The 26115-nt window shown below is 35.2% G+C and overlaps 1 protein-coding gene across 1 annotated transcript in view; it reads right to left on the reverse strand.

The window, feature by feature from the left end:
- LOC128992456 (exostosin-3-like) overlaps positions 1 to 26115 on the reverse strand; it is a 32114-nt gene that overhangs the window by 4102 nt on the left and 1897 nt on the right. Inside the window, exons 4-15 of the mRNA XM_054416034.1 lie at positions 25060 to 25211; positions 23440 to 23668; positions 22585 to 22722; positions 21645 to 21917; positions 20767 to 21059; positions 16280 to 16531; positions 12109 to 12216; positions 11295 to 11388; positions 10152 to 10282; positions 9818 to 9943; positions 2215 to 2342; positions 934 to 1058 (exon numbers count right to left, since the gene is read on the reverse strand). Coding sequence (XP_054272009.1) covers positions 934 to 1058; positions 2215 to 2342; positions 9818 to 9943; positions 10152 to 10282; positions 11295 to 11388; positions 12109 to 12216; positions 16280 to 16531; positions 20767 to 21059; positions 21645 to 21917; positions 22585 to 22722; positions 23440 to 23668; positions 25060 to 25211 — 2049 coding nt within the window. The remainder of the gene's footprint in view (positions 1 to 933; positions 1059 to 2214; positions 2343 to 9817; positions 9944 to 10151; positions 10283 to 11294; positions 11389 to 12108; positions 12217 to 16279; positions 16532 to 20766; positions 21060 to 21644; positions 21918 to 22584; positions 22723 to 23439; positions 23669 to 25059; positions 25212 to 26115) is intronic.

Raw genomic sequence — 26115 nt, forward strand, 5'->3', positions numbered from 1 at the left:
TTAGATTTTAAATAAATACTTAAACCTTGCCTTAAAAATGAAAATCTAAATGAATTGCCATTTAAAATAATTCTACCAAAGCTAAATTACATTGTTTAAAAAGATCAGAATTTGAGAATTTCCATCAAACGTATTGTTTACAAGTATATAACAATTTTGTTCACTACTAAAAGTTATGTTATGCAGAATATTGATCAGACGACAGTCTGCTGACTCCTGGCTGCTCAAGCACATTTAATCTCAAAACTAAGATTTCTGTTGAAAATTAAGAAACTAAGACGTTGAACTAAACTAAGAACCAGATGTTGAATATTCAACCAATCATTTCTCTAAAATATCAACTATCACGGAAATAACCCTGTCATCCTTCTGAATCCGTAACCTACTACAAAATAGCACCTCCCTTCTACTTGTCCTAAGAATAACCCTTTAACAAAAAACCCATTCCACCGACTAAAAGCTACCCCAACCTTAGCTCTGCATTCACCTCTTTTATCTTCTACTATAAATCACGGGGCTATTCACTGTTTCACAAACAACATGTTTGACTAAATTGAAATATTACCTTCGTCAAGCAGCTCGTGTAGTGTAACAAATGTTACGGACCTTTCAGCATCACAGTGCCATCATTAGACGGTCGGCCATAACGTGTCGTTTTAACACAAAAACATAAACACACACATCGTCAAAACGAGGTTTTTAAAAAACAGGTCGGTTGAGGAACGTACATTATTACACTCGAGCAAGTAGCTGACTGGCGGTGCTTTGTGTATTTATGTTTTTTTGTTATAACAACGCCTTAAGGCCGTCTGATGCACTGTGATGCTGAAATGGCCGTAACATTTGTTACAATACACGAGCTGGTTGACGAAGGTAATATTTCAATTTAGTTATAGAAAATATGGATTGCAACATGTTAGTTTGAGCACAGACCTGTCAGCACCATGGAGAGTTCACAAGAGTAGTTGGAGTTGTACAGCCAACCGCCGTAGTTGAGGTCGAGTGCGTGGAACCTACCAGGGAAACCGACCACTCTGTCCCTCTGTTCCCGCCAAACCCTTCAAACAAACAAGCAAATGAAACACAACTGGAATGCTTACATTAAGACATTTGATGAAACAGACAGTGATCAAGACATGAAGAAAAATTGGCAAAATGTATAACATTAACCCTCCCACTCAATAGTTCTACAACCAGTGTAAACTGTATAAATCCCCTGTTTCTGTATAAATATGGATAAGGACTGACCAAGTGAAAAAGTAGATTTTTACCAAGAACAAGTTTTTCTCTATGAGCTGCAGACAAGCCAAATTTTCCAGGCTTTTTAAGCAAGTTGTTTATAAAATGTTGTAAGATTTTGTAATTTTTCAAATATTTTTTTTTTTAATGGTTAGAAAGTGCTCCCAATGTATATATCAAGAGATAATGATGTTGTTTTGTTTATTCTTGCACCAAAGATCTAAGATCACAAGACCTTGGAAAAACATAGACATAGTTTGGTAACATAGACAAATTAATGTGCTATAACGTTTCTTCTTCAAAATATTTAAACGTTTGGTCATGTTTCATGTAAATAGACTGAAAAAATTAACGAGGTGAGGTTAATTAAACTTAAAAATTCAGGAAAATCGAAATTTGAATAGCTCTCAGTAAATCCCTTTGTATGCATTTATCATTAGGGTTATTTAAATTATTTCAAGGTATGGGCAAGATTCGATACAGAAACAGCCCTACAACAGAATGACAGTTCAATCAAGTTTCACATATTTGAGCTTATATACTTATGTTTATTATACTGCTTACAAAAATGTAAGTATTACCATAGATAAAACATAATCCCTTAGTAGATTATTTCTCATCCTTATGGACCAGCTGAAGCAAATTTTATTGTTAGTTCTGTACGGTGCACTGTTGAGGTCATGTTTTGTTTACAATTTGTTTCTTGTTGTTTTAGTAATTTAAAACCTCAACTAACCAAATAATACAATCTAATCATAAACAATAACTCTTCCCCTAATTATATAACCAAACAGTAAAGCTTAAATCATTAAGTTACCCTTAAAATAATAGAATAAAAATGTTGTTGACACTAGCCCCCAGTATCACTGTACATGAACTAGACAGGAAAAACAAGCTTCAAAATTTACAATGGGATGAGAAGTCTACTTGTGTTGGTTAGTCTGTGGTATTAACATCAAAGCATAAGTAACAAACCTAAATCCAAACATGATCTCGTCATGGCGCAGATGTGCGTCATCATCTACGGAGAGGACTGCTTCAGTCTCTATTGCGTCGTACGGCACGAACCTGTTGTTGAGACTATTGGTGCTTGCCTTCACAACCTACAAAAACAAAATAGTATATCTGTTAACACGTTCGCTTTGATAATTCTTCTACCGATTTATTAAGTTATTGAAAACTCCTACGTGCGCCATTGGTTACTATGGTGATTGTACACAACAAAATGGCATTTCGGAGACATTGTGGGTGTTTTTACTGTGCATTCGTGTTTGTAGAAGCTACACAAACAATACTTTGCCAGACATAAACAAAGTTAAAATCAAGTGAATTCTACACTAAAATAATTGTACAGCGGAATTGTGTTTAGATTATAAAAGTTAGTGGATTACGAAATATCGGATAATTTTTTTTAGTTTGATGAAGTAGTTTTTTTTATTGTGAAAAAAAGTATTGTTCACTACTCGTCACAAAGTCCCATTTCGGGGCTCGATAGTGTTTCCCATGCTCGTCGATTTGTTCGACTCGCATGTAAAACACTATCTCACCCCGAAATGGATCACTTTCGTGACTAGTAGTACGATATATACTATTTTTACTACTTAAAAACTGATTTTATTAAGTTCATGTAATGTACTTCTTTTCAACATGATTTCAGGTCGACGTGTATTACAGGTGGGACCAGGGACGTATTTAGGTATCTGCCGCCTCTAGGCAACAAAGTTTGCCGCCCCCCCCCTCCCCCGCTCCACCACCCACTTTTCAGCGCACACCCCGACCTCACTAATATCACCCCAATGGCCAATACATGCCCTGTCAGCTGATTTTGTATAAAAATAATCGGTAATAATATTGCATGCTGCATCAACAAATTTAATAACTTTTTCACCACACTAAGATGTTTTTAGCTGTTTTACATGCGTTAATTGGTGGCTGAAAGTTGCGTTTTGCTGGCCATGCCAGCTGTCATCGTCATTTGGGGACCGAGCAGGTTCTTACGCTAAATTATTACTAGGGCCGCAAAATCAGCTGATCGCGTACTTTCTTAAAACATGAATGCATATTAAATACACAATCAGTATCCATAGCATTGCAATAGAATTGTTTTATTGTCACCGCTGCCTAGCAACTATTTATTTTAATTTTTGCTGATTCCTCAAATTATTTCTTCACATAACCTTAAAGTTGTAGTTGTGTTGCCTATCAGTGTGCATCCTAAATCAATGTTGATTTATTGTGGTGAATACTGAATAGTGGTACTAAGGTATAGTGTGGTGAAAAATAGCGTTTGTACCACGGACCGAAATGGTTTTGCAGCTCTTGGTCGTTTTAAGTCGACTTCATCTCAAACTTAAAAACTATCTCGAGCCAGCGAAACCTCATTTTCGGCCCTAGGTACGAAATATACTATTTCATTTCGACTCCTTTTAACGGATGTTTTTTGTACCGTTTTTATGCAAAACATTCTGACTGGGATAGGCCTACACGGAATGCAACTTTTTTTTATCTAAACAGCATTTTTACAATCCCAATTTGCGGCTTGAAACGGCACACAAATTGTCTGTATACAATGGTTCTTATAACGCTTTTCATTGAACACTTTTAGTCAGATCCACTTGAGAGACGTGCTATTGGCTTTGATTTGAAATGAAAGAAATATGTTTACTTATATTATTTTTTAATTTACAAAAAACACATAAATCGCAAAGAAAAAATTACGTACTTTTACAGAAAGAATATACAATTTTAAACTAGTTAAGTTTGGTACAGTAGTAAGTATTTTGTTCACACTTTCCTTCTTGATTTTAACCTAGCAAAAGAAACTTGCAGCTAGCGCTGCCGCTGCGTAGTGGTGCATGAAGTAAACAAAGGGGAGTGTTTTCTTCGTTTGTCACTACATAGCGGCCGGCACAGCGACCCGCTCCCCCAGCGAGCGTGTCCGCCAGACCAATAGGGCAGCACGGACAACTCCACACAGCTGTGTAATAAACTATTGTATGACGTTTGTATGACTTTAATGCGTTCTAAAATAGTTTTATACTTAATCAAAATATTTGAAATGGCTGTTTTGCCGTTCCCAGAATTATTTGCTAAAATTTTTTTTAGATTAAAACCTCTTTTATTTTATTTTTTTGCCCTCAAAATTTTGCCGCCCCTAAAATTTGCTGCCCTAGGCGGGCGCCTAGTCCGCCTATCTATATAAATAAAATTAGAGTTTTGTCTGTACATTGCTCAAAATTATATATTTTTAGGTTATTTTTACGTTTTATACATTAAAGAAGCAGAAACGAGGCTTATCTCTATTTCTGTCTGTCTGTCAGTCTGTCTGTCTTTCTGTCTGTCTGTAACACTCAAGGTGGCATTTTACGCAATTTTCTCCGTGAAAACGAGAGTACCTATCAAGATCCAAGTCATTTTAATGTATTCACTGGATTGACAAGAGTGTCTTTAGTGATTAAAATATGGCCTCACTACTTTGTAAATACAATTACGGACGTTCAAAAATGCAGTTTTGTGCGATTTTTGTTAAATGTTCGTTCAATTGTTATCACATAATCGTCTATGAAATAACGAACAGCTGTTCGGATCAAGATTATTTTTTCTAGCTGTCACTGATATGTTTACAAATGTTGTTTACAAATACCACAACCATTTCGAATCACGTTTTGAAAGCAAATACCAACCAAGTGAGATTAAAAACGTTTTTCTTACATAACGGATTTAATTAATCACAAGTGAAATATCATAGTGTAACCGTAAATGAAATTAAATAACTAGGCCAGGTCAGGAACCAGAAATTCTTTGTGTATAAAATTGTTCTTGAGTTTTGATAACCAGAAAAAATACCTTGAATCAGTGTTGTATATGGCTGGGACACTTAATGATCGTCGCCAATAGCTTACAAATTGTAAGCTATTGGCGACGATCATTAACAAACAAGGTTTCCACTCATTTACGGCACTTCAATGGCGATTGAGTAAAGTATAAAGTAAAAAAATCACAACTGCAGTGGCTGATTGTAACAGAGGTAAACGGATGATGCTAAACTAGCTTTTCCAATGTGTCACTTTCTGTTCCTACTCACCGTGTAATGCAATCGCTGGACCATACAGCAAATAGGCCCATAGCCCATCTCTTGGGTACGTACGCCTATTTATTCATCTAACAACCTTTTCGACGACGATCCTTGATACCAGTACTTTTCCATAGAATACATGGCCTACCTACTTAAGAAATAAAATTACAAATGTCCAAAAACCCAACATTGTTTGATTTTTGTCACATTCAACTGACTACTATAAGATCCCCGTATGTAGAACGGGCACACAGCTAGTTCGGAAATATGTCCCTGGGTGGTACATGGTTTAATTAGCATAATTATTATCTTATTTTGTAGTAGGCCTACAGTTGATAAATAGTTAATGATATCTAATTATTCCTATAAACACACTTTTGTGTTTTTTGAGTCTATGGTAATTTGTAGTACACAATTTTAAATTTGACTGAAATTTTATTCGTGCACCACCAGTGGCCGAGTCAGAGAGAATGTGCTAATTGTAAGATTGGTATTTCATACTACAGGGATTGCTACGGTTAGTACTGGCCAGGAGACAAGTGATTGTATCCTGCCTGGAGTGGTGTGCAGCTGATGGTGAAGCTTAGTCGTAGAGGCTTACTCAAAATAAACAGTATATATAGCTCAGATGAAAACTTATGGGATGGATGGATTCTTTGTGTTTGCTTTTTAAATCAGGTTTTTGCTACTTATTACTCTTACTGTGAATGTCACTACAAAACTTGTTTTTCAATTGTTTTAATTTTTCCAATAAAGATAAATACTTAAATAAATGAGTAATTGCTGGAGTTTAAATGGTCAGCAAATAATAATTTAGGAAACTAGTTTATTAAAATTTCAACTGCCTATCAAAATGAACTGAGTTATCTTATACATAACTATAACATTTTCTATACAACAAAGCTGTGCTTCAGAATATACATCTGGTTATTTCTCCGATAAAGTTATCTAACTTCTGGAACACTATCTTGTGAGTTTATTTTTAATCAGTGTGGTTAAGATAAGATTTCACGTGAATCATTGGGACAGTTATAACCATAAGTTGAGTGGTGGGGAGATTTAAATAGTTTTCAAAAATCAATATTTATTAGGTCTATAGCTGTATAGGTATGTCATTTACACATTACAGCATGTTTCACAAAATAAGAGATTTTATGGACAACCCTCGATCCAATATTCACAATACAATCTCAACTTTGATATTAATCAATTTTTTATGTTCAGTAAATTATTTAGAAATTAAAATAGACTTTTACAAAGAGTGGCAAACAAGAGAGTTATTTTTAAAAAAGCTAAAGTAATTCCTCAAACAAAAAAAAACTATTATACAAAAGTTTGTTCCAACTACAGGACGACTTACATTAGGCCTAAACGTGTAATCCTACTAAAGTTTTTCCAACATTTTTGAAAGATCAGATAATCAATCAATTAAATGAAATTAACTGATCAATTACCGGTAGATGATTAATGAATCAATTAGATAACTACCTTTAATGAACAGAGAATGTATGCCTGATTTTTTACTTGTCAACTCTTGCTACTGATCAGAACTTGAATGAATTTGGAAAAAAAATTTAAAATTGTCCACAGGAGAACTTATTCCATGTAAAACTCATTGAAGAGGTATATAAAATTAGAATAGTTTCAATCAGCCATTCATCAATCAAATACAGACATTTTTGATTAGAATATTTAAACAAAATGGAAAACCTGTGTCAGAAGATAGTAAATATTATCGTAAAAGTTCAATGAAATATATACAAATGTATCTAATATTCAACACTAGCATCAGACGTATAAAAACTAATTTTCTTTATCTAAATATTCAATAAATTAACCTCAGTTATTATCGCTAAATACTCTTGTTCTCTGATCACAGACTTATTTGTAAAAATTAACAATTTCATAGCTTATTTAATTTTAGGCGTCTACGAACAAGAAAAACAATAACTAATGTGATTTTTTTAAGAGATGAAAAGATAATCAGAATGAAAGTTGAAAATCTTGGGATGTGGTAAAAAATGCTTATCACACAAGGAAAGAGCTACAATAATCTCTAAGGAAGTGATATTGCATTTGTATATGTGAAGCTATGTGAACAACATGTGGTTAGTTATGATCATCCTGTTACAGATATTATTGTTGATCTCAGCTGATGACTTTGAAAAGTACTATTTAGGATGTTTTAGAAGGGCATCACCAAAGGTCAGTTCTGATAGACATTCTGAAACACCAGACTTTTCCAATTGTATTAAACAATGTTTTGGGAGAAAACATGTTTTTGCAGGATACAACGATGAAGAATGTTTTTGCAGTGATGTAATTCAAGGCATTTTAGTTGCGATCAACAGTACAAATTGTAAACCTTGTTCTAATGTACCCAATCAACATTGTGGCGGATCAAGTGCATTGTCGCTGTACAAAATATTTGAAACCAAAGCTTTTGAAACTAATATAATATATGCAACTGAAAACGGTTCAATTAAACAGTGGATATTTGAAAACGTTACTCTGTCTTTTAAAGATATAGGAGGAAAAAATTATTCAATAAGTTCTTTTGTTTCACGTGGCCGGCTCATTAAATACGTTTTGGGAAAAGACATTGTTGATGGTACTTTATTTTCGGAGCGCCTGCACAGTCAAGTGGAATTAAACACCGACTGTACCCACATTGGTGACTTGGCCATAAACTGGAATCATTATACCTTGTACTGGAGTTGTAGGGATACTAAGAGCATACATTGGGGAAATGGACCTGGCAATATTTCGCATATTCATTCTGGAGAAGTAACAAGTATTGCAATAGACCCGTACAGGAAGTTCCTACTATATCTGAAGGACACAGAACTTGTAAAATACAATTTAAACACTTCCAGCACCACCGTCCTGAAAATGAACGAATTTCCCAATCTGAAACAGTTTGCACTCGACATTCAACAAGAAAAAATATACTTGATTTGCTCAAAGGAAGACGACAAGAACTACTTATTAAGCGTTGACTACTGTTTCACGAAGTTTGATGCTATTTATAGTGGTCCAGAACTTCATCAACCGTTCGGAATGGACGCTGTCAATGGAACAATAGTTTGGGGAAGTGTAAACAACGATAGTTACATTCTGTACAAAGCGAGAGTGTCTAATCCTGTAGTGAATGTGACCATTCTTCTGACTGAAACTGAGAAAATCCTGGACTTCAAGATGGATACTTACGAGTCCAGAGGTGCCAGTACTACATACTTGTGTGAAAAGAAGAATTGTTCCCACTTGTGTATACGAATGAATGCAAGTAAGGTTGCGTGTCAATGTTACGACCACTTTGTACTTTCTAAGGACCAGCGAACGTGTGTTGAAGATACAGAATCCAATTCTTATCTTCTTTTTACACTTATTTTCCTTGTGGTAAGCGTGCTAGTTATTTGTATTACTATTAAACTGAGAAAATGTTGCAATGAAGCACACACAAATGATAAGGGTCAAATGGAGCTTTCTGTGACTTAAATTAACTCAAAAGGTAAACAAAGCTTCATGCAAATTTTTGTTTGTTTTGTGATGCAAAAATACTATGTAGTATCGTCATCATTTTATATTATGTTAATTAAAACTAATAAGATTATGTGATATTAAAGAATATTCCTCTATGATAGCAGACAATATTTTCAAAATGATTTTTGATAGGTACCTTAAAGCTTTTCATTTCAAGCGTCAAACTTACTGTTAAAACTCTCAATTGTTAACATTTGGTTTTGCTTGTATTAAAATTGTATCAACAATAAATAAACCTTTGCATGTGCAATTGACAAGTAACTTGTTTTCCCTGCTCAAATTACTTTTGCCAAAGGCCTGCAATGACTCAATCAGTGTAAAATAACAATTAGGATAAAATCTCATTTGTTATTCAAAACACATCTTTCAAATATATTGAGATTGATTTATGAATATCTCTACTCACAAGGTATACTATGGATGGTACTGGTGAATTACTAAAAGTGATTGTGTGCCTACAATTATTCTTTGGCCCTACCTATATGTTTTGGTGCCAACTGTTAGCCCGGCCCAACCTAAAATATTCTGGGGAACCGCAGGCTTCTAAAAACATCATTCATGGTATTCGTACTTGGCATTATTAGTACTACAATGAAGCTGAAAATTGTTTGACTTCAAAACCACCACCATAACAAAACAACAAAAAAATGTCTCAATACACAAACTGAAACTATTTACAATCAATAAACACTAGCTTATTTAAAACACCTCACCCTCATTCTCATGTGGACTTTGTTCAAATATGGCCGATCAATAATATTGTAAATAACTTCAACAACACACAACACAAGGTAGAACAACACAAACAAGCTTAGAGGCAAGCTAAGGTTAAGGTTTAGAGACAAGCTTCAATATTGTAGCGGATCTCGATGTCACCATACAAATTATTACCAAAGGCTTTTGAAACTAATGTTGAGTCTAATGTTCCTTCATTTTATCATGTATCCATTCTCCGCTTACCTCTACGGGGACTCCGATGTCCGGCCAGTGAAGGTCGTCCAGAGGAGGTCGGGGAGAGTTCCACACCACGACCACTTTATTGAGGTAAGGCAAGCCTTGCAGTCTACTGAGAGAGTTCATCAGAACCTAAAAAAGTATATTTTTATAAGAAAAAGTACTTTAAATATGAATGTTCCCCCAATTTTCAATTGAGAAAAAACAGTTGCAAGCACAGTAAACATTCAGTGTAGTGTCTGCATCGACTTGACTTTTCGTAACTCGACTAGAAAATAGAATAGTGTTAGTAAAATTATTATTATTATTTAGTGGTATTACGTGTCGTGTAAGCTTGTACCTGGTCCCGTTGGTAGGTGAGCATGACGATAGTGAACTGTTCTCGAGGATGGTTGCCTCCCAAACTCTCACAGAACTCCTTGCCAGCTCCCCCAGCTCCCCTGCCGATGGGGCGGAAACCAGTGCCAGAGCCTGCCGTACACCACAACAGATGATGAATGACCAACCAAAAATACTATAAATTAGTTAAATAAGACAATAACACTCGGAAATAGTTATGTACCAAACATGTTTTTACAGCGTTTAGGCCCGGTTTCCCCAACTCATTTAAACTTAGTTTTAAGTTAAACGGCAATTTAAACTTAGTTTAACTTTGATTTGGGTTTCTCCAAATTTAAACTAGGCATTAATCTAAGTTCAAACTAAACCACCTCTCAACTTGGTTTAACTACTGGGGATAAAATAAACTGAGTTCAAATTAAAATTACAACAGTAACATAACCTCAAATAATTCCAAAACAATAGGTAGCCTAGGTTAATAATTGAAGCATCAACAAATTTATTTGGAGGCTTGGCTTAAGGCTAGCTTATATTGTAAAGGCCTATAATTAAGTTAAGTTTTGTTTATATCTTAATTAAATTTGTTTATTAAGTTCTTTTTATTTGTACATTTATTTTTTTGCAAGTTAGGCTACTATTAATTGCAGTATTTGCCTTAACTCAAATGGAAGAGTTAATTGACATTTTCGAAGAAGTTGAAGATGAAGATTATAACACTTTATTATTACCAAGAACAAGAGGGCCTACTAAAATAAGGCACAGAATTCGTCTTGTTGTAAAAGAAAAATCAACTTTATAACGTAACATAACCTTAAACAGTGATGTTATTCTAGCAGCATTCGCACTTTGCTCGTCTGCACTACTGAGTTGTAGCGTAGCGTAGCGAGCGTTGTAAGAAACACTAGCCCAAAGCCCGCCGAAGATTCCTTACAAACACACATTCAGGATTGCCAACCGCTCGAATTTCCGTTTATCTTAAACGAAGCCAGTAAAATGTTGGAGAAACCGAACACACATTTTAAACGGAGTTTAAAAATAAACTAGTTTATTATAAATGAAGTTTACACCATTTTGGGGAAACCGGGCCTTAGTAGGATAAGATTAGATTTTAAGTCTAAATTAATTTACCAAAACAACACTTTACCTGCAAACTTGGCATCAGAGGGAAGCACAGGGTCGAAGGGTAGGTGAGGGTAGAGACGGAACGGATCACCCCAATCGTTCCACATCTCGTGACCCTGAAATGAATCTCTATTTACATCAACAGTATCTTTAGCTGAGGACAAAATATTATGATCAACCAAATTATTTATTGGTGTGTATGAAGCTACACACTAGTTTTTGTTTTTTAATGATCCTTTTAAAAACATCTGATATATTAATAAGCAAGCATGTTTCTTGGAAACCTTTTTTCTCAGCTCGTGTGCATCGCAGGAAAAATCTACGCATACTGTTAGAAAGATATATTTTTTCCTGTAGATGTGCAGAATCCCCTTATAAATTAAGATATGCACAAAAATAAGCACAAAATTAATTTAAAATTACAAAAATTAACATGGGCTTATAAGTCTCCATGGTGGTGACAAAATATAAACAGAAAATTAAAACAAATGGAAGAAATTCCAATCACATGTTTTATTTACATTGTAGGGTGAAAATAGAGAAGTCTATTTATTACATATTCTTTGTCAAGTGTTCGACCACTGAACGATCTTTAGTCTAAATAAATCACCATTATAAATTTCAAATATTTTCACCATCTTGCACATGTTAACGTAGGTGCAGACACATAAAGATGTGTTTGTAGACCTATTGTGCTTTATTTCTATCAGATACTATGTTATCATAAAACCCTTTAATTGTTTCATCTGCACTACAGTTACACAGAGTAATAAATTAAATTACACAGAGTAATTTGCCATAAACATTAACCTAAAGTAGCCGTGGTAAAGGCCTACCTGTACTAGAAAGACGGAGTAGTTCCTGTGAAAGGAAGGGGAAGGGTAAGGAGGCTCCAATGGTCCGAGGCTCTCTTCCGCTTCCACTACTTGCTCCGTCTTCACCGGCTAAACAAAGACAACCTCATTATGACACTGTCAAGAGACACAATGTTAAACACAGGGTGTCTACTACATTCTGGATAAAAAATTCATGGACAATTCCCGTACATTTAAGGACACTTTGCCATAACCTTTGTCGGTGTCATTAGGCCTACCGAATAATTTTCCTGATTTGTCAAACTGTATTAATCTTGTTATTCACCGTAGTTGAACCAGAGAGAAAAGTAAATAATAATAGATAAGAGTTAAAAATTACAAAATAGAAATTTATTGAAAGTAAACAAACATAGGCCTACCTATACTTTAGGTAAAGCTATTATAGTGTAACAGAGAAACGCAATCATTCTCTCCTGCGATAGCGACAAATATCTCCATCCGTCACGTAAACTTCATAACATAGCTTATCCAATCCAGGCGGATTAATTTGGCATGATTCGCCCTGGCACAACGTTAGGTTCTCGACTACTTTTGAAAAAAAATCTTTAATGCATATTGTTACTCAATTCTTAGTACAAAATCAAGGTATGGTAAGCGGCTATTAATAAGCAATAAGCACAGAGTAAGATTATTGTATTTTCATTTGTAAAGTTAATATCGACACATAGCAATCATTAGTTGTTTATCTTATAGGGTCAATTACATTTTCTTAATATATTTTACAGCTCTTTCAAGAATCAAAATACCCAGGCCTAGACCTAATTATTTAGGAGGGCCTATATAAACTGAGTAACAAACAATGAGGTTATAATAGCAGCAAAGTTACCATCATCATTCTAGTTCACATAAGATTTTGATTGCTTAAAGCATACAACTCAATAAATAAATATATGGGAAACAAAAAACATTGAAACCTGAATAGCCAACAATATAAGACAAAGATACAGAAAATGCAATGACATAATTTGAAACCAAGCAGGCCTACATAGTGATAAAACATTAATGCAAACAACAATGCTAGTGGTTTTGTCAATTGAAAGATAAAATGTCCATAAAAAAGGGTTTAACTTACAAAATAAGACTGTAGATTATTTACATGTTTAATATGAAACCATAAACAGTTTTATGACACTAGGCACTGGCCGCGGCAAATTGAATCTTCAAGCCGAAAGTACAAGTAAGAAGTGAAATTTAACAGCCATTATAAAGCTATTATTTTCACGATAAAATAGGTTTGGGATCTAATAATAATTACCCTAGTAATAAAAAAAGAAGTTGTAAAGGAATAAAAGTGATACAACTTTTATGAGCTAGCTGCTGAGTCAACAGTTCTTGGAAGTACTTGACTTGACACTTGATTGTCGTGATAAAATATTAATGGGTTTGAGATTGTTAATGGGATTTTTATTGCATAATTACTCTAGTAATAAATTATGAAAATGTAAACAAACATCTGATAAACCTTTTATGTGCTCCTAACCAACTAGCGATCAATAAAATTATGGCCCATTAAAAATTTAAGGACATTGTCTGGCATTTAAGGACAATTCCCGTACATTTCATGGCCAGTAAAAATTTAAGTACAATTCCCTTTCCCGGTTGGTAGACACCCTGTAAACATTACTTTTGGATAAACTGGCTTCTTAATGAGACAAAAATCACAATCATTTAGACAGCATCGTTCAGAATTTTAGAATGTTAGTTTTTGAGGCCTCACCAGATATTAGGCATGCCCCGAATTCCGGAACGCCTGTGAGGAATGGAATACCTCCCAGCCAGGTGAGGGGGAAGGGGTCCAGGCTCGCTCTTCCCCCCCACCGTAGGCACACCCCTGTTAGTAAATGAGAAGTGTTTATGTTACGTCTCTCCAGCGTTGTTTTGTATAATCACTTCAATGTGAACTTGTGCCTGAAACTTTTTTCAGGCATTGCCTTGGCTAAGTTAATTCACAGAATATATTTAGTATAAGCTGGGGGCACTCTCAAAGATTAAGATTGTAAATATGAATGATTATACGTAATTAATTTAGTAACAAGCTGTCCATTGAAATGAATTTGTTTTCCTAGTCAGTTCATCTATACTTATTTAATACGCAAGCATGTTTTTTGTGACAATTACTCCTCCGAAACTACTGAACCGATTGACATGTTTTTGGTGTCATTGGAACGAGGGTAACGTGAAGTTGTGCAGGAAACTTTCTTTTTAGAGAAATAATGAGAGATTGAGGCCCTGGGGCCCTTTAAAGTTTCGTATGTCTCCATAAGGATAACATGGGAGATAATTTTTATTTACAGAAACATATGTTTGTTACTTGAAAATAGTCAAAGTCTACTACATAATAATTGCTGTGTATTATGACTCTTAATGTATACCTACTACATTTCAATCAAGGATTGAGTACCTTAAAGTTTATCCATAATGGATCTTACTACTTTATTTTAATGCTGGGAATAGTAAAATTTAGTGGAGAATAAGTTACCATGATTTAGAAAACTTTACTATAATAATTTATGTATTTAAATCACAAATCTTTGACAATATTAATTCATTTGAAACTAAACTGCTGATCGACAAATCAAACAAATCACCTACTTCATGTAAATAATGTTATTACACAAACATAGTTTTTTTTTAACCAATATCTTGATTCTTTTTTACTTGTGGGTGTATTTTGAGTTTGCAGTTATGAAAGCACCAAGCCAAGTAACTTTTATCTAATTTTCTTTATAAACTAACAGTATTAATGAATTACTACATGAACTTGACAAGGTCAGGTAAAATTGTCAGTATACCAAGGGGAAGAAGAGTGGGTCCTTGAAAACAGACGAAGGCGGAGACACCCATCTAGAAAATCCAACTGAGTTTTTAAATATAGAGGTCAGTGGATTGCCAAGACACAGATTAGACTAATAAAAGGGGGCAGTGGTTTTATTGATGAGGAATATTAATACATTAAAAAGGGCCTTATTAATGGCACAAGGCTTCATATGATCAGAATGGTTAACAACTTAATAGAATGTAAAGTCTTAACTGGAACAAGTGAGTGGGGACGTATTTTGATTTCAAGGATACAAATTTACCCGTCTGAAACAAACTTACCTTTTAAAATGGAAAGATGTTAATTTCTGTTACCTTTGGCATTTGCAGCGCTGTTCTTACCCAGGCCAATTTCAGTCATGAGCAACTATATTATATGTTGTTTTAAGTAAGGCTACATCTTTTAATAGGATACGCATATTCGTTAATGAAAACTCTGGCCAGGGTAATCTTCCTGAAGGTAACTTTAGGGCTAAAATCGTAGTATTCATAGAAGTGCTTTTGTGATAAAAATATTGTTTTTAGTGTTTATTTTTAAAAGTGTGTTTTCTTCAAGCAACATTTTTATGGCCCTCAAAATATGATACATAGGCCTATTGGTTTGATATGATAAAATGTTTTGTTAAATGTGTTTTACAAATCTTTAAAAAATAACTACCCTATAACCTTGCTCACTGCCTATAACATACTTGAACTTGAACACTTATTAATTTACTAAATATAATACACACCCAGCTAGAAAATGGCTGGAATGCTCCCCTTCCAAGGCTTCATTATTACTGTTAAATTTTCGTTGTCGAGTCAATATATAATACGATGAATTTTTTTTTTATTCATATATTATTTTGCGGGGCATTGAGCCGCACAGGTTCACTAGTAATTAATAAATAGTCATTAAACAATACAATATTGTGATTTATTATGTCAAACAATAGTCCTACTTAGATATTGACTATACACAGAATAGACTTCCCGTGTAATGTAAAAATTTGAAGCCAAGAAAATAGATAAAGTTCAGGACCATTTCCAATTTGTTGTCCAAAAAGTTAATTTATGTCTACCATGTCTATTTTTTTAAATATAGTGATACCGTACCAGGTGATTGTTGTATAACGTCGAGACTATCTGCAAAATCATCTGCAACAATTGTGATACTGTATATGTAAACTTGGGTAATCTCGATGTGAGGAGTGCAACCGAAACATTTAGCTGTGATGATGAAAACATTTTAAGCATTTGACAAATTACACTATATTCAGAAATTTGGACATTGGCATAGAAAACACATATTCCTAGTGACTTTTCATCCACCTACCACAGAGTCGTGTGTGAACAGTGAGGCAGGCGTGTCTACGACGGGCCGAGGTGGTAGACTCAACCTGTCTCTCAGCACAGCCACCGTAGTGTCAATGACGGCCTGTAGTGAGGCGAAGTACCTCTCCCACATCAGACGACCCTGGCGGCGCAGCACCAGCAGATCTGCGTCAGACACACTCCGCAGCAGGAAGTGCAGCTCTGGCAGCCGGCTCTGGGCGATCGACACCACAAACTTCTTGGTCGACAGCACCTGTTTCACATGAATGTTTAGAGATTGTTGTCACATACACCCAACGATTTCCTTGGCTCAACTCTGTATGGTGTAAAAAAAAGGTATTTTTTCTACTCTGGCCATACATTTTTCACAGAGTAGTGCAATAAATGAAAGGAAATTTCCAACTAGCAAAAGTAAAGTTTCGGTACTCAATATAAACCTCATAATAGAGACAAAGTTAAATATTTAGATCAATGAAGCGCTAAATCTCCAGAAGCTATGAAACCTATAAGTCCTATAACTATTTTAAATAAGGATATTTTAAACTCTGAATTGAGCTAAGAAATTTGTGGATTTTCAGAAATTTATAGAACAAAAAAGAAATAGAAAACCAATACAGAAGCACCTCAACATCAAGAGTTTTTCAGAAATTTTCTGAAAAAATACAGAACTTTTATAAATTGTATCTTTGTAAAGAGAGACTCTGCAGCTTAAGTATTTTTGCTACAAGTATAGAACACAGCAAAGTCTGGAGCCAGTGTAGTAGCGTAGTAACTACTAAGTTTGACTTTTGATTCAATTGCACAACTGATTAATTTATGAGAATGAGATGCAATTTGATGATGATGATAAGAAGCATTTGAATCTCCAAAAGCATTGAAATTTGCTGCATGGGTCTATCCATATCAAGTGATCCAGAAATAAAATAATTGGTTGCTTGACCATTTTTAAAATAAATAATAATTTTATCCTAGATACCTCTATCAATTCTGGGTTCAAAAGTGATTTTAATTTTTTTTTATCTCTTTTGTTACTTCTACGGCGGCCATTTTTGTTTTGCGGAACACGCAAATTTTTGCTCATGTTAGGGTTTGCGTTAACTTGCACAACTCGGTAACCATGAACACTAGAGTGATGAAACAAAAAGCATTTTAATCTGGAAGAAACAGCCTAAATATTATGTTCAGTACATATTTATTGAAATTTGTATCAAAAACAGTTTTAAACCCATCTCAACATTTCATAAGAAAACGGAAAAATTTCAACTTTTGAAGGCGTATTACCATTGGAACGAATAAAATCTCAGACTTGATTTTTTTTGTGTGTGTAGCAACTCAGTAGAACTGTTTGTATTTCAAATATCAACCATGAGACTTAATTCCTTTAAAAGTTATCATTTTTCAAAAACTGAATTTTTTTGAAAAATTCAAATTTTGAGTCTCAATATCTTTGTTGGGACAAAGTTTAAAAATCTGAAATTTTTACCAAAAACCCCTCTTATGGTTGTTATACTGCTGTATGAATTTCATCTTTGAGATTTACTTTTAAGCTAAGTTACAGTATCATGAAAATCACAAAAAACCCATAAGCTCGGCCACCGTCGCTAGTACTGTAGGTAGCTTAAAGATTAATTTATAGGTGTAGGTAATTATTTTATTTAATGTAAACTTATCTTAATGTACACATTTCAAAAATCCAAAACAGATTTTTAACTTAAACTTTGTACCCAAAGTACAAATTAGGCCTATATGTACCGCTACGGTACTAAAAATAAATAAAATCCTGCTAAATTTTAAGTTTTATTCATCATTTAACTTAAATAAAACTTAGTTAATTCTATTTACAGGTGCTTCGTAACCTCACTAGCAACTAAAAGCTGTAAAAATTACGGTAATTCTGAGCAATTACTTGGTCAACCCCAATTTTTTTCATATTTTACTACGGTCATCAGGAGGTTCTCAGAAAGCAAGAAACATATAATTTAAGGCCCGCAAGGCCATCGTACAGGTTGCCGAGCGATAAGAAGGTTCAAAGTCCAAGCGATAACAATGGCTTGCGGGAGACGCGCGGAAGGCCAGTTGTGACAGTACCGTTATGGCTATGGCTAGTGGTTCCTCCGACAATTTTTTTCTATGTGACGGGTGTGTTCTATGTAACCTAACCTAACCTAACCTAACTTATTATGTTTTTTTTAGTCTCAAATACATCTCTAAGGCCAATTGTAACAGTACCGTTACGTTAGGTTAGGTTAGGTTAATTAATAACCTAACTTAACCTAACCTAACCTAACTTAACCTTGCGGGCCTTGAATTATATGTTTCTTGATTTCTGAGAACCTCCTGATGACCGTAGTAAAATAGGAAAAAAATTGGGGTTGACCAAGTAATTGCTCAGAATTACCAAAATTACACTTCATACCAAAGACTCTATTGCATTTGTGTATGACAGTGGTGGGTGGCAGAGGTGATTGACATCAGTTATCAAAATAAAGATCCAGCAGGACCAACAACCAACCGCCTTTAAAACAAATTAGAAAGACCAAGCTTGGGTGCCTATAATCAAAGTTTTGAGAAAATTAAATCTCTTTTAACTGACAAAAACCACTGGAAGGACAAACCCAAACTGAATGAAGAAACACCAAACTTCCTAATTAGCATGATCAAAGTAGAACAAAACACACTAACAAGTAAAAAAAATTTGTATACTTTAAGAACTTGTCTTTCAAACAGCTTTTGTATGTGAAATTTCTAATATTCTTGATTAAAATGAAAGTGGTTCAATAAATTAATAAATGAGTTCAAAATATTTAGGCCTATTGAAAAAAAGGTGTAAACCCGAATGAAAATAATCTGATAAAAAGTTTTTTTTTAATTTCACATAAGACAAGAAATTTGCAAGAAAAGGCTATACATTACTTTAAAGTAAGTTAGGTAAGTTTACATTAAATAAAATAATTACCTACACCTATAAATTAATTTTTAAGCTACCTACAGTACTAGCCACGGTGGCCGAGCTTATGGGGTTTTTGCGATTTTCATGATACTGTAACTTAGCTTAAAAGTAAATCTCAAAGATGAAATTCATACAGCAGTATAACAACCATAAGAGGGGTTTTTGGTAAAAATTTCAGATTTTTTAACTTTGTCCCAACAAAGATATTGAGACTCAAAATTTGAATTTTTCAAAAAATTTCAGTTTTTGAAAAATGTTAACTTTTAAAGGAATTAAGTCTCATGGTTGATATTTGAAATACAAACAATTCTACTGAGTTGCTATACACACAAAAAAAATCAAGTCTGAGATTTTATTCGTTCCAATGGTAATACGCCTTCAAAAGTTGAAATTTTTCCGTTTTCTTATGAAATGTTGAGATGGGTTTAAAACTGTTTTTGATACAAATTTCAATAAATATGTACTGAACATAATATTTAGGCTGTTTCTTCCAGATTAAAATGCTTTTTGTTTCATCACTCTAGTGTTCATGGTTACCGAGTTGTGCAAGTTAACGCAAACCCTAACATGAGCAAAAATTTGCGTGTTCCGCAAAACAAAAATGGCCGCCGTAGAAGTAACAAAAGAGATAAAAAAAAATTAAAATCACTTTTGAACCCAGAATTGATAGAGGTATCTAGGATAAAAATATTATTTATTTTAAAAATGGTCAAGCAACCCCTGTTGGATCACTTGATATGGATAGACCCGCATGTGTCAGCTGTTGTATGCAAAATAAACCTAAACTAAAAAGTTTTTGGAAACCTCAAATCCCCCAGAAAACAAAATTCAACCATTTAAGCAAATTATTGTAGCCTGTACTCAAAATATTCCACCCACACAATGAACCGCTCTTATCTAACTCACTTTTTGCTTAGTACAGTCATTGTTAATTATAATTGATCCAGTTACATCTGAAACAAATAATAGAACAACACATAATAGAAATAATCTGCTTGGAAAATAGTTGAGAGCTAAAGCCATTTGTAAAATAAATAATATTGTTCTTGCATAGAAGTTATTTCATGTTATTCTTGTAATAGTATGAGTACGGTATTCAACAATCTCTTATTTTGGTCTTTTGGTCCCATTTTTATAATTGAAGAGAGGTTAAAATGAATCTAGTTTCTTACAAGTTTTTAAAAACTTATCAATATTGTTGCTTCGAAAACTAATAAATAAAACTACAATATAGGCCTAGTAATAAATAAATTACATCAATTTATTAGAGACAATCTAGCATGATTGAATCTTGTAACTGGTGTGGTACTAAAATCTTGATAGATAAATAGGTCTAAAAACGATACACTGTAATAAATTCATTCCTTTACTAATCTGTGGACCATAATTAAAAAAGAAGCAGTTTTAAAGGATACCTTTCCGATTTCCATAGAAAACTACATATGTAACGTAGTACATATAGTACACCCATTAAGAACTCCACAATTTCCACTATTGCTCTAGATCTTGTCTAAAATAAAACAAAAAAAAACACTGACCTCACTGTAAGGCAGTACCATTCTGTCGCCCCCGACTATGACTGGGATCGCACCGGCGCGTAGGGCCTCATACAGCCGGGCGAGACTGAGCGCAGACGACACATAGCTGGTGTTGCGCGGTGCAGGCACCAGTGTGAACGTAGACTCCCTCAGTAGAGCGGCACGGGATGTCTCAGTACCACACAAGTCCCAGTCATCCTCCGTGGAGACCAGGGCTGCAGAGTTGCTGCACGACCAGTCCAGTCGGAACACGTCTGACGTTGACTGTGACAAGTACTTGTGCAGCTCCGTCACTGTGCAACCAAAGGGATTATTTTATATTATTTTTCAAATTGGTTACTGGTTAGATTACATTTCTACAATGTCAGGGTGCTCTTTTTTAAGGCGAAAAAGATTATGATTTTTAACTACAATCAGCTGATTTTAATTGAAAGCCAAATGATCACAGCTTAATTAAGTTTTGGACCATCCAAAAGTTACTAGCTTTAGTCAGGTTTAACTGATAACCAAACGATGCATGTGGTCATAATGCACAGGTCATAAAAGTTTCAACGTCCTCATTGAGCACATATTACAGGTCATAACGTCCTCTTTGAGCACATATTATAGGTCGTAAAAGTTTCAACGTCCTCATTGAGCACATATTACAGGTCATAAAAGTTTCAACGTCCTCATTGAGCACATATTACAGGTCATAAAAGTTTCAACGTCCTCATTGAGCACATATTACAGGTCATAAAAGTTTCAACGTCCTCTTTGAGCACATATTATAGGTCGTAAAAGTTTCAATGAAGTCTTTGAGCACATAGCAATGTCAAATGATTAACAGAGAAATAGAATCAATTGATAACATAAAAAGCAGAACTAAGTTGACTCACCGTTGAATCCTTGAGAGACAATGTGAGTAGAGGGAGGATGCCCCTGGAAGGTCAGTAGGTATTTGCGCCTCGCAGGTAGCTGAGGAGCGCACTCTGCCCACACGTCACCCCCAGGGGGTCCTAGCACTGGGGGCAGCACCAAGTCGAACCCCTCCCGGAACAGGTGGCGGGCGAAGGTAGACTGGGCGATGATGGCTCGGCCTGTCAACTCAGGAGTGAGGGTGGGGGGCGACAAGTTGCCCCGGGACAGGTAAAGTAGGACGTGGTTCCTCCCTGAGCAAATCAACCAGTAGATTGAAGTTTACCAAACAATCATAGAGAACTTTTGATGTGGATTAATCATACAAAAATTAAAGCGAAAGAAAATTAAACACATAGATGAAAAAGGATTTTTTGAGAGGATAGCAGGCTTACCTGAATGGGAAAGAGTCCAAACACAAAACAAAACTTTACACTATATACACGAAAACTCTCTCTTCCTTAGTTGAAAATGCTGTCAGTGACTGTGAAATATTCTAATGTTTTGTGTATATAGTGTACAGTTTTGTTTTGTGTTTCCTGTGCCAGTTTGGACTCTTTCCCATTCAGGTAAGCCTGCTATCCTCTCAAAAAATCCTAAAAAATCTAGGCCCTTGTGCTCTATGCTACACCCTTAACATAGATGAAAAAGTTACACATTTTACAAAACGTAACATACAAGTAGTACCAGGAGACAAACCAACAATGAAACCAAGAGCGAATAGGAGGAATAGACATGTGTGGCAGAGATAAACGGCCTAAAACTTGAAATTTTTGTGTTTATTCTATCCTTGCAATATTGGAAATTTTAGAGATGCCCAGTAATCTGGTGTATGAACGTTCTGAATTGTCTAGAGTACCTAGTAAACTCCTTTGGTGAAAATAATTTCAAATTAAAAAGAAACGTAAAACTGAAACTCACCGTCGCCGCCCCAATAGGGGAGATCTCTGAGGCTAGTTAGATCGTGTGCCTCCCCCTCCCCCACTAGGACCAGATACACACAAGCCTCGTGGGGATCTGAGGTGTAGTGGGGGTTGAAACCCACAGTCTGTCTCACACCTGTGAGGGAATAGAACAATACAAAATATATAAGTTATTTAATTATTGTAATTTAAATAGAATCAGTATGTTAAATAATATATTGCCTCATAATGGGTGTCTATTACGACAAAACAAAAAAATGTTGCTATAATAAGATAAACAAAAACATAACATCCCTATATGCTACATAATGAATTGAAATACAGTAAACCTTCGATAGTTCGACACTTGATTGTTCGACACAGGCTGAGCTATTTTGTCAAGTGATATTTAATGGTTACTATTGTGATGTAAGCTGACTTGAACATTGATTTGTCATTTATTGTTGACTTGAGACCAATGGCCAGTGAAATAATTGTTAAGCTGTTTACCATTTAATAAATTTGATTTCTACATAGGCCTAAAACTTGTGGTTTACATTCCTGTATATTAAACTCCATTTACTCCCTATAGTTCGACACCCCTTAAGTCCACTAATTGTCGAACTATTAAGGTTCTACTGTAGTATAAAGTGCTTTGTAAACAAATAACTTAATATTTCAAGAAATTACAATGTTATAATTCCATACAATTATAGTGCAAAAAGATAGCTTCCAAGAGTCATGAATTAAATAAAACAAATTGTATATTGAAATCAGCAACTCGTGGTCATAAATCATAAATAATTTTATTTAGCCTTTAGATGCAGTTTGTACGATAGGCTAAGTCATTACAACCATTGACTCGTGGTAATACCTGTGCGCAAGTAGCTGGTGGCCGGGAACAGTTCTGTGTCGTACAGGTAGACTGGCAGACCAGAGGTGAGGGCGCAGCGTGAGTGATCGAAGCACTGCCACATACTGCAGGGAGGGGAGAGGGGTGATGGCGGGGGGAGGGGGAGGGGCGGCCCCCCCGCAACTAGCCGCAGTGGCCGAGACAACTCTGGCGTGTTGCGCTGCAGAGCCTCCCGATGAGCCACTTGCGCCTGTCACAGACGATATGAAAACATTCATACTTGACAAGTTACAATGATTTTTTTGACTATTTAAGGAACTAGGCTTTCCATTCCCATGTTTATTTAGTAGATAGGATTCAATTTAAAATAAAAATGATTGAATTGAGCCACCGAGGAAGTGCTTTTGATTGATTGATCAATTGATTGATTCATTGGGGCGGACCTTGTCCTCTTGCACGTCAGCCACTGATGGGCTTTTTGCGCTCCCCACATGGTACATCAGAGTCCGTCAAACCTGAGTTGTTTAATGAACTTCAGCATCCTATCTATGAGCTCCTCCTGAGAAAGTGCACTAATGTGAAGAAGCACTACAACCACCCAAACAATTGATATATAATTGTTTGGGTAGCCGAGTGGTTATTGTGCTCGCCTTCAAATCTGAAGGTCGCTGGTTCGAATCCATGAGAGATTGTTTTCAGACCAAGATACCATTTGTTATTGGGCTATGAATTAATAATGCTATCTAACAAAAAGGTCAAAGTTAGATAGTAAAAAGACCACGGTTTGGACCGTTACCTTTCAAAACGTAAAAATTGCCACTGGCGTAAAAACACACAAAATAAAAAATGAAAAGAAGTTCTTATGTGAACGCTTATTTATGACAACGACTACTTTTTAACCAAGGCAAACTGAAAGGTCAACTTATTTAACATACTTACATGTATAGGATAGCATACTGGAAAATGAGCAAGTGGACTTATCGGTACAGTACAACTCTGCTAATCTGTCACCTAAGGGACCGGAACCATGGTCGGAACAGTCAAAACGTTGGATAACCCGGGGAGCATATTAAATGGCTAAATTACCTGCATTAATGGCTTAACTGACATATACGGAAGAAAATTATGATGTCCGAAATACTTAGCCACGATCGCGGGAGTAGCAAACGATGCATCGGTGACTGCAGGAGACGTGTTCAATATTTAGCCACGATTACGGAGTATGACAATTTACATGTTTCTATGGTTGTAGAAAACCATGATGTTTTCGTGATTGTGGGGAGTAAAGAAGATTTTTGCTGCCATTGCGAGAGGCGATAATGATCTCTACACGACCATAGGAAGTAGTCACAATATTACCAACGATAAAATTGTCACTGATAGGCGAAGGCACGGTCGGATTAAGCAGGGAGTCGGACTAGCCTACATTGGATTAGTGGGGTTCTACTGTAGTTTTATCCATCACAACTTGTGCCGTGTGTAATCAACTAACTGATAGCTTGTAGCATTTTTCATATGGGTTTCAGTTCAAAAAAGACATGTGACTGTATAAAACTTGTTTTTAAAGGCACCCAGATAATTAGCACAAATTTGAAAACCTCTGTTAAAAATACAACAAAATATATTTGTCAGGTAGCTAACCTGTTCAACGGATAGTTTGAGTCTCTCCAGTTCTGTTTGTTGCCTTAGTAAATCTAGTTTCAGCGACTCAATTTTATGAGTGAGGGACGAAATGTCGGCTGTCAGTCTCTGTCTCTTGGCTTCGAGGTCGCGCAGTTCAGTGCTCACCGAGCCTGAAAACATTAGATTCAAATCATTACTACTACTGTATAATCATTGGCATCAAGCGCTTAGGACTGTAACACAATGTGTAATTTATGGTGTGCAAGTCTCTAGACATAGGAAACGTTGTGAAAAACTTAACACACCAAGCTAGAAAGTGTTTAGGGCCTACCTGTGGTAGCTAAGCTTAGTCCCAATGTCTGATATATACTTAAAATGGTTTACAATACCTGCATATAGTAATCTTTTGTTGCTGATTTTGGCAACTAGTTTCGGTTCATTAATGAACCATCTTCAGACCTCAAGGTGTCAAGTAATCAGTTCATTTGAAGATTGTTAACAAACAGAGTTCAACAGTAATCCGGAGGCTAAACAACTATTTCTAATATATACATTAAACTACTAACATTAGATACAGACACACAACAACAAATCCAACAAGTAATACCGTACACATAGTTCATCTTGTACCGTACAGACTCAAATTGTAACTAGGAGTCTGCGGGTGAGACTTTATACTTTGGGTTATGTCAGATAACAAATTTAGATCTTCGAGTCTCAGACCAATATCGGTTTGCTTTGAAAAGTATCAATTTAATAACATATTAGCTGTCACAATACAATCAGTTTTAAAAATATTTAAAATTGTCTTCTGCCATACAGTGAAATAGATCTTTGCAAACACTTTTTGGGAGTTAAATAATATTGCTTGAGTTAAAGCTCAGTTTGGCTCTAATCAAGCCATTCACACCTTTTATATAAATCACCTGAACCAAGCTTGGCACAAAAACTATTTCCGGCTCGAACCGATCTCTTGGGCTAACTGTTGGCGTGATGTGGCTCGAACATTTTGGAGATCCAAAGATTCCTGATAATAACTCAAAATCAAGTGAACAGCTCATTTTATTATTTTGT

The sequence above is a fragment of the Macrosteles quadrilineatus genome, unplaced genomic scaffold (assembly GCF_028750875.1).
Source record: "Macrosteles quadrilineatus isolate MER2022 unplaced genomic scaffold, UCM_ALF_1.0 Scaffold_4__1_contigs__length_99947679, whole genome shotgun sequence".
Lineage (NCBI taxonomy): Eukaryota > Metazoa > Arthropoda > Insecta > Hemiptera > Cicadellidae > Macrosteles > Macrosteles quadrilineatus.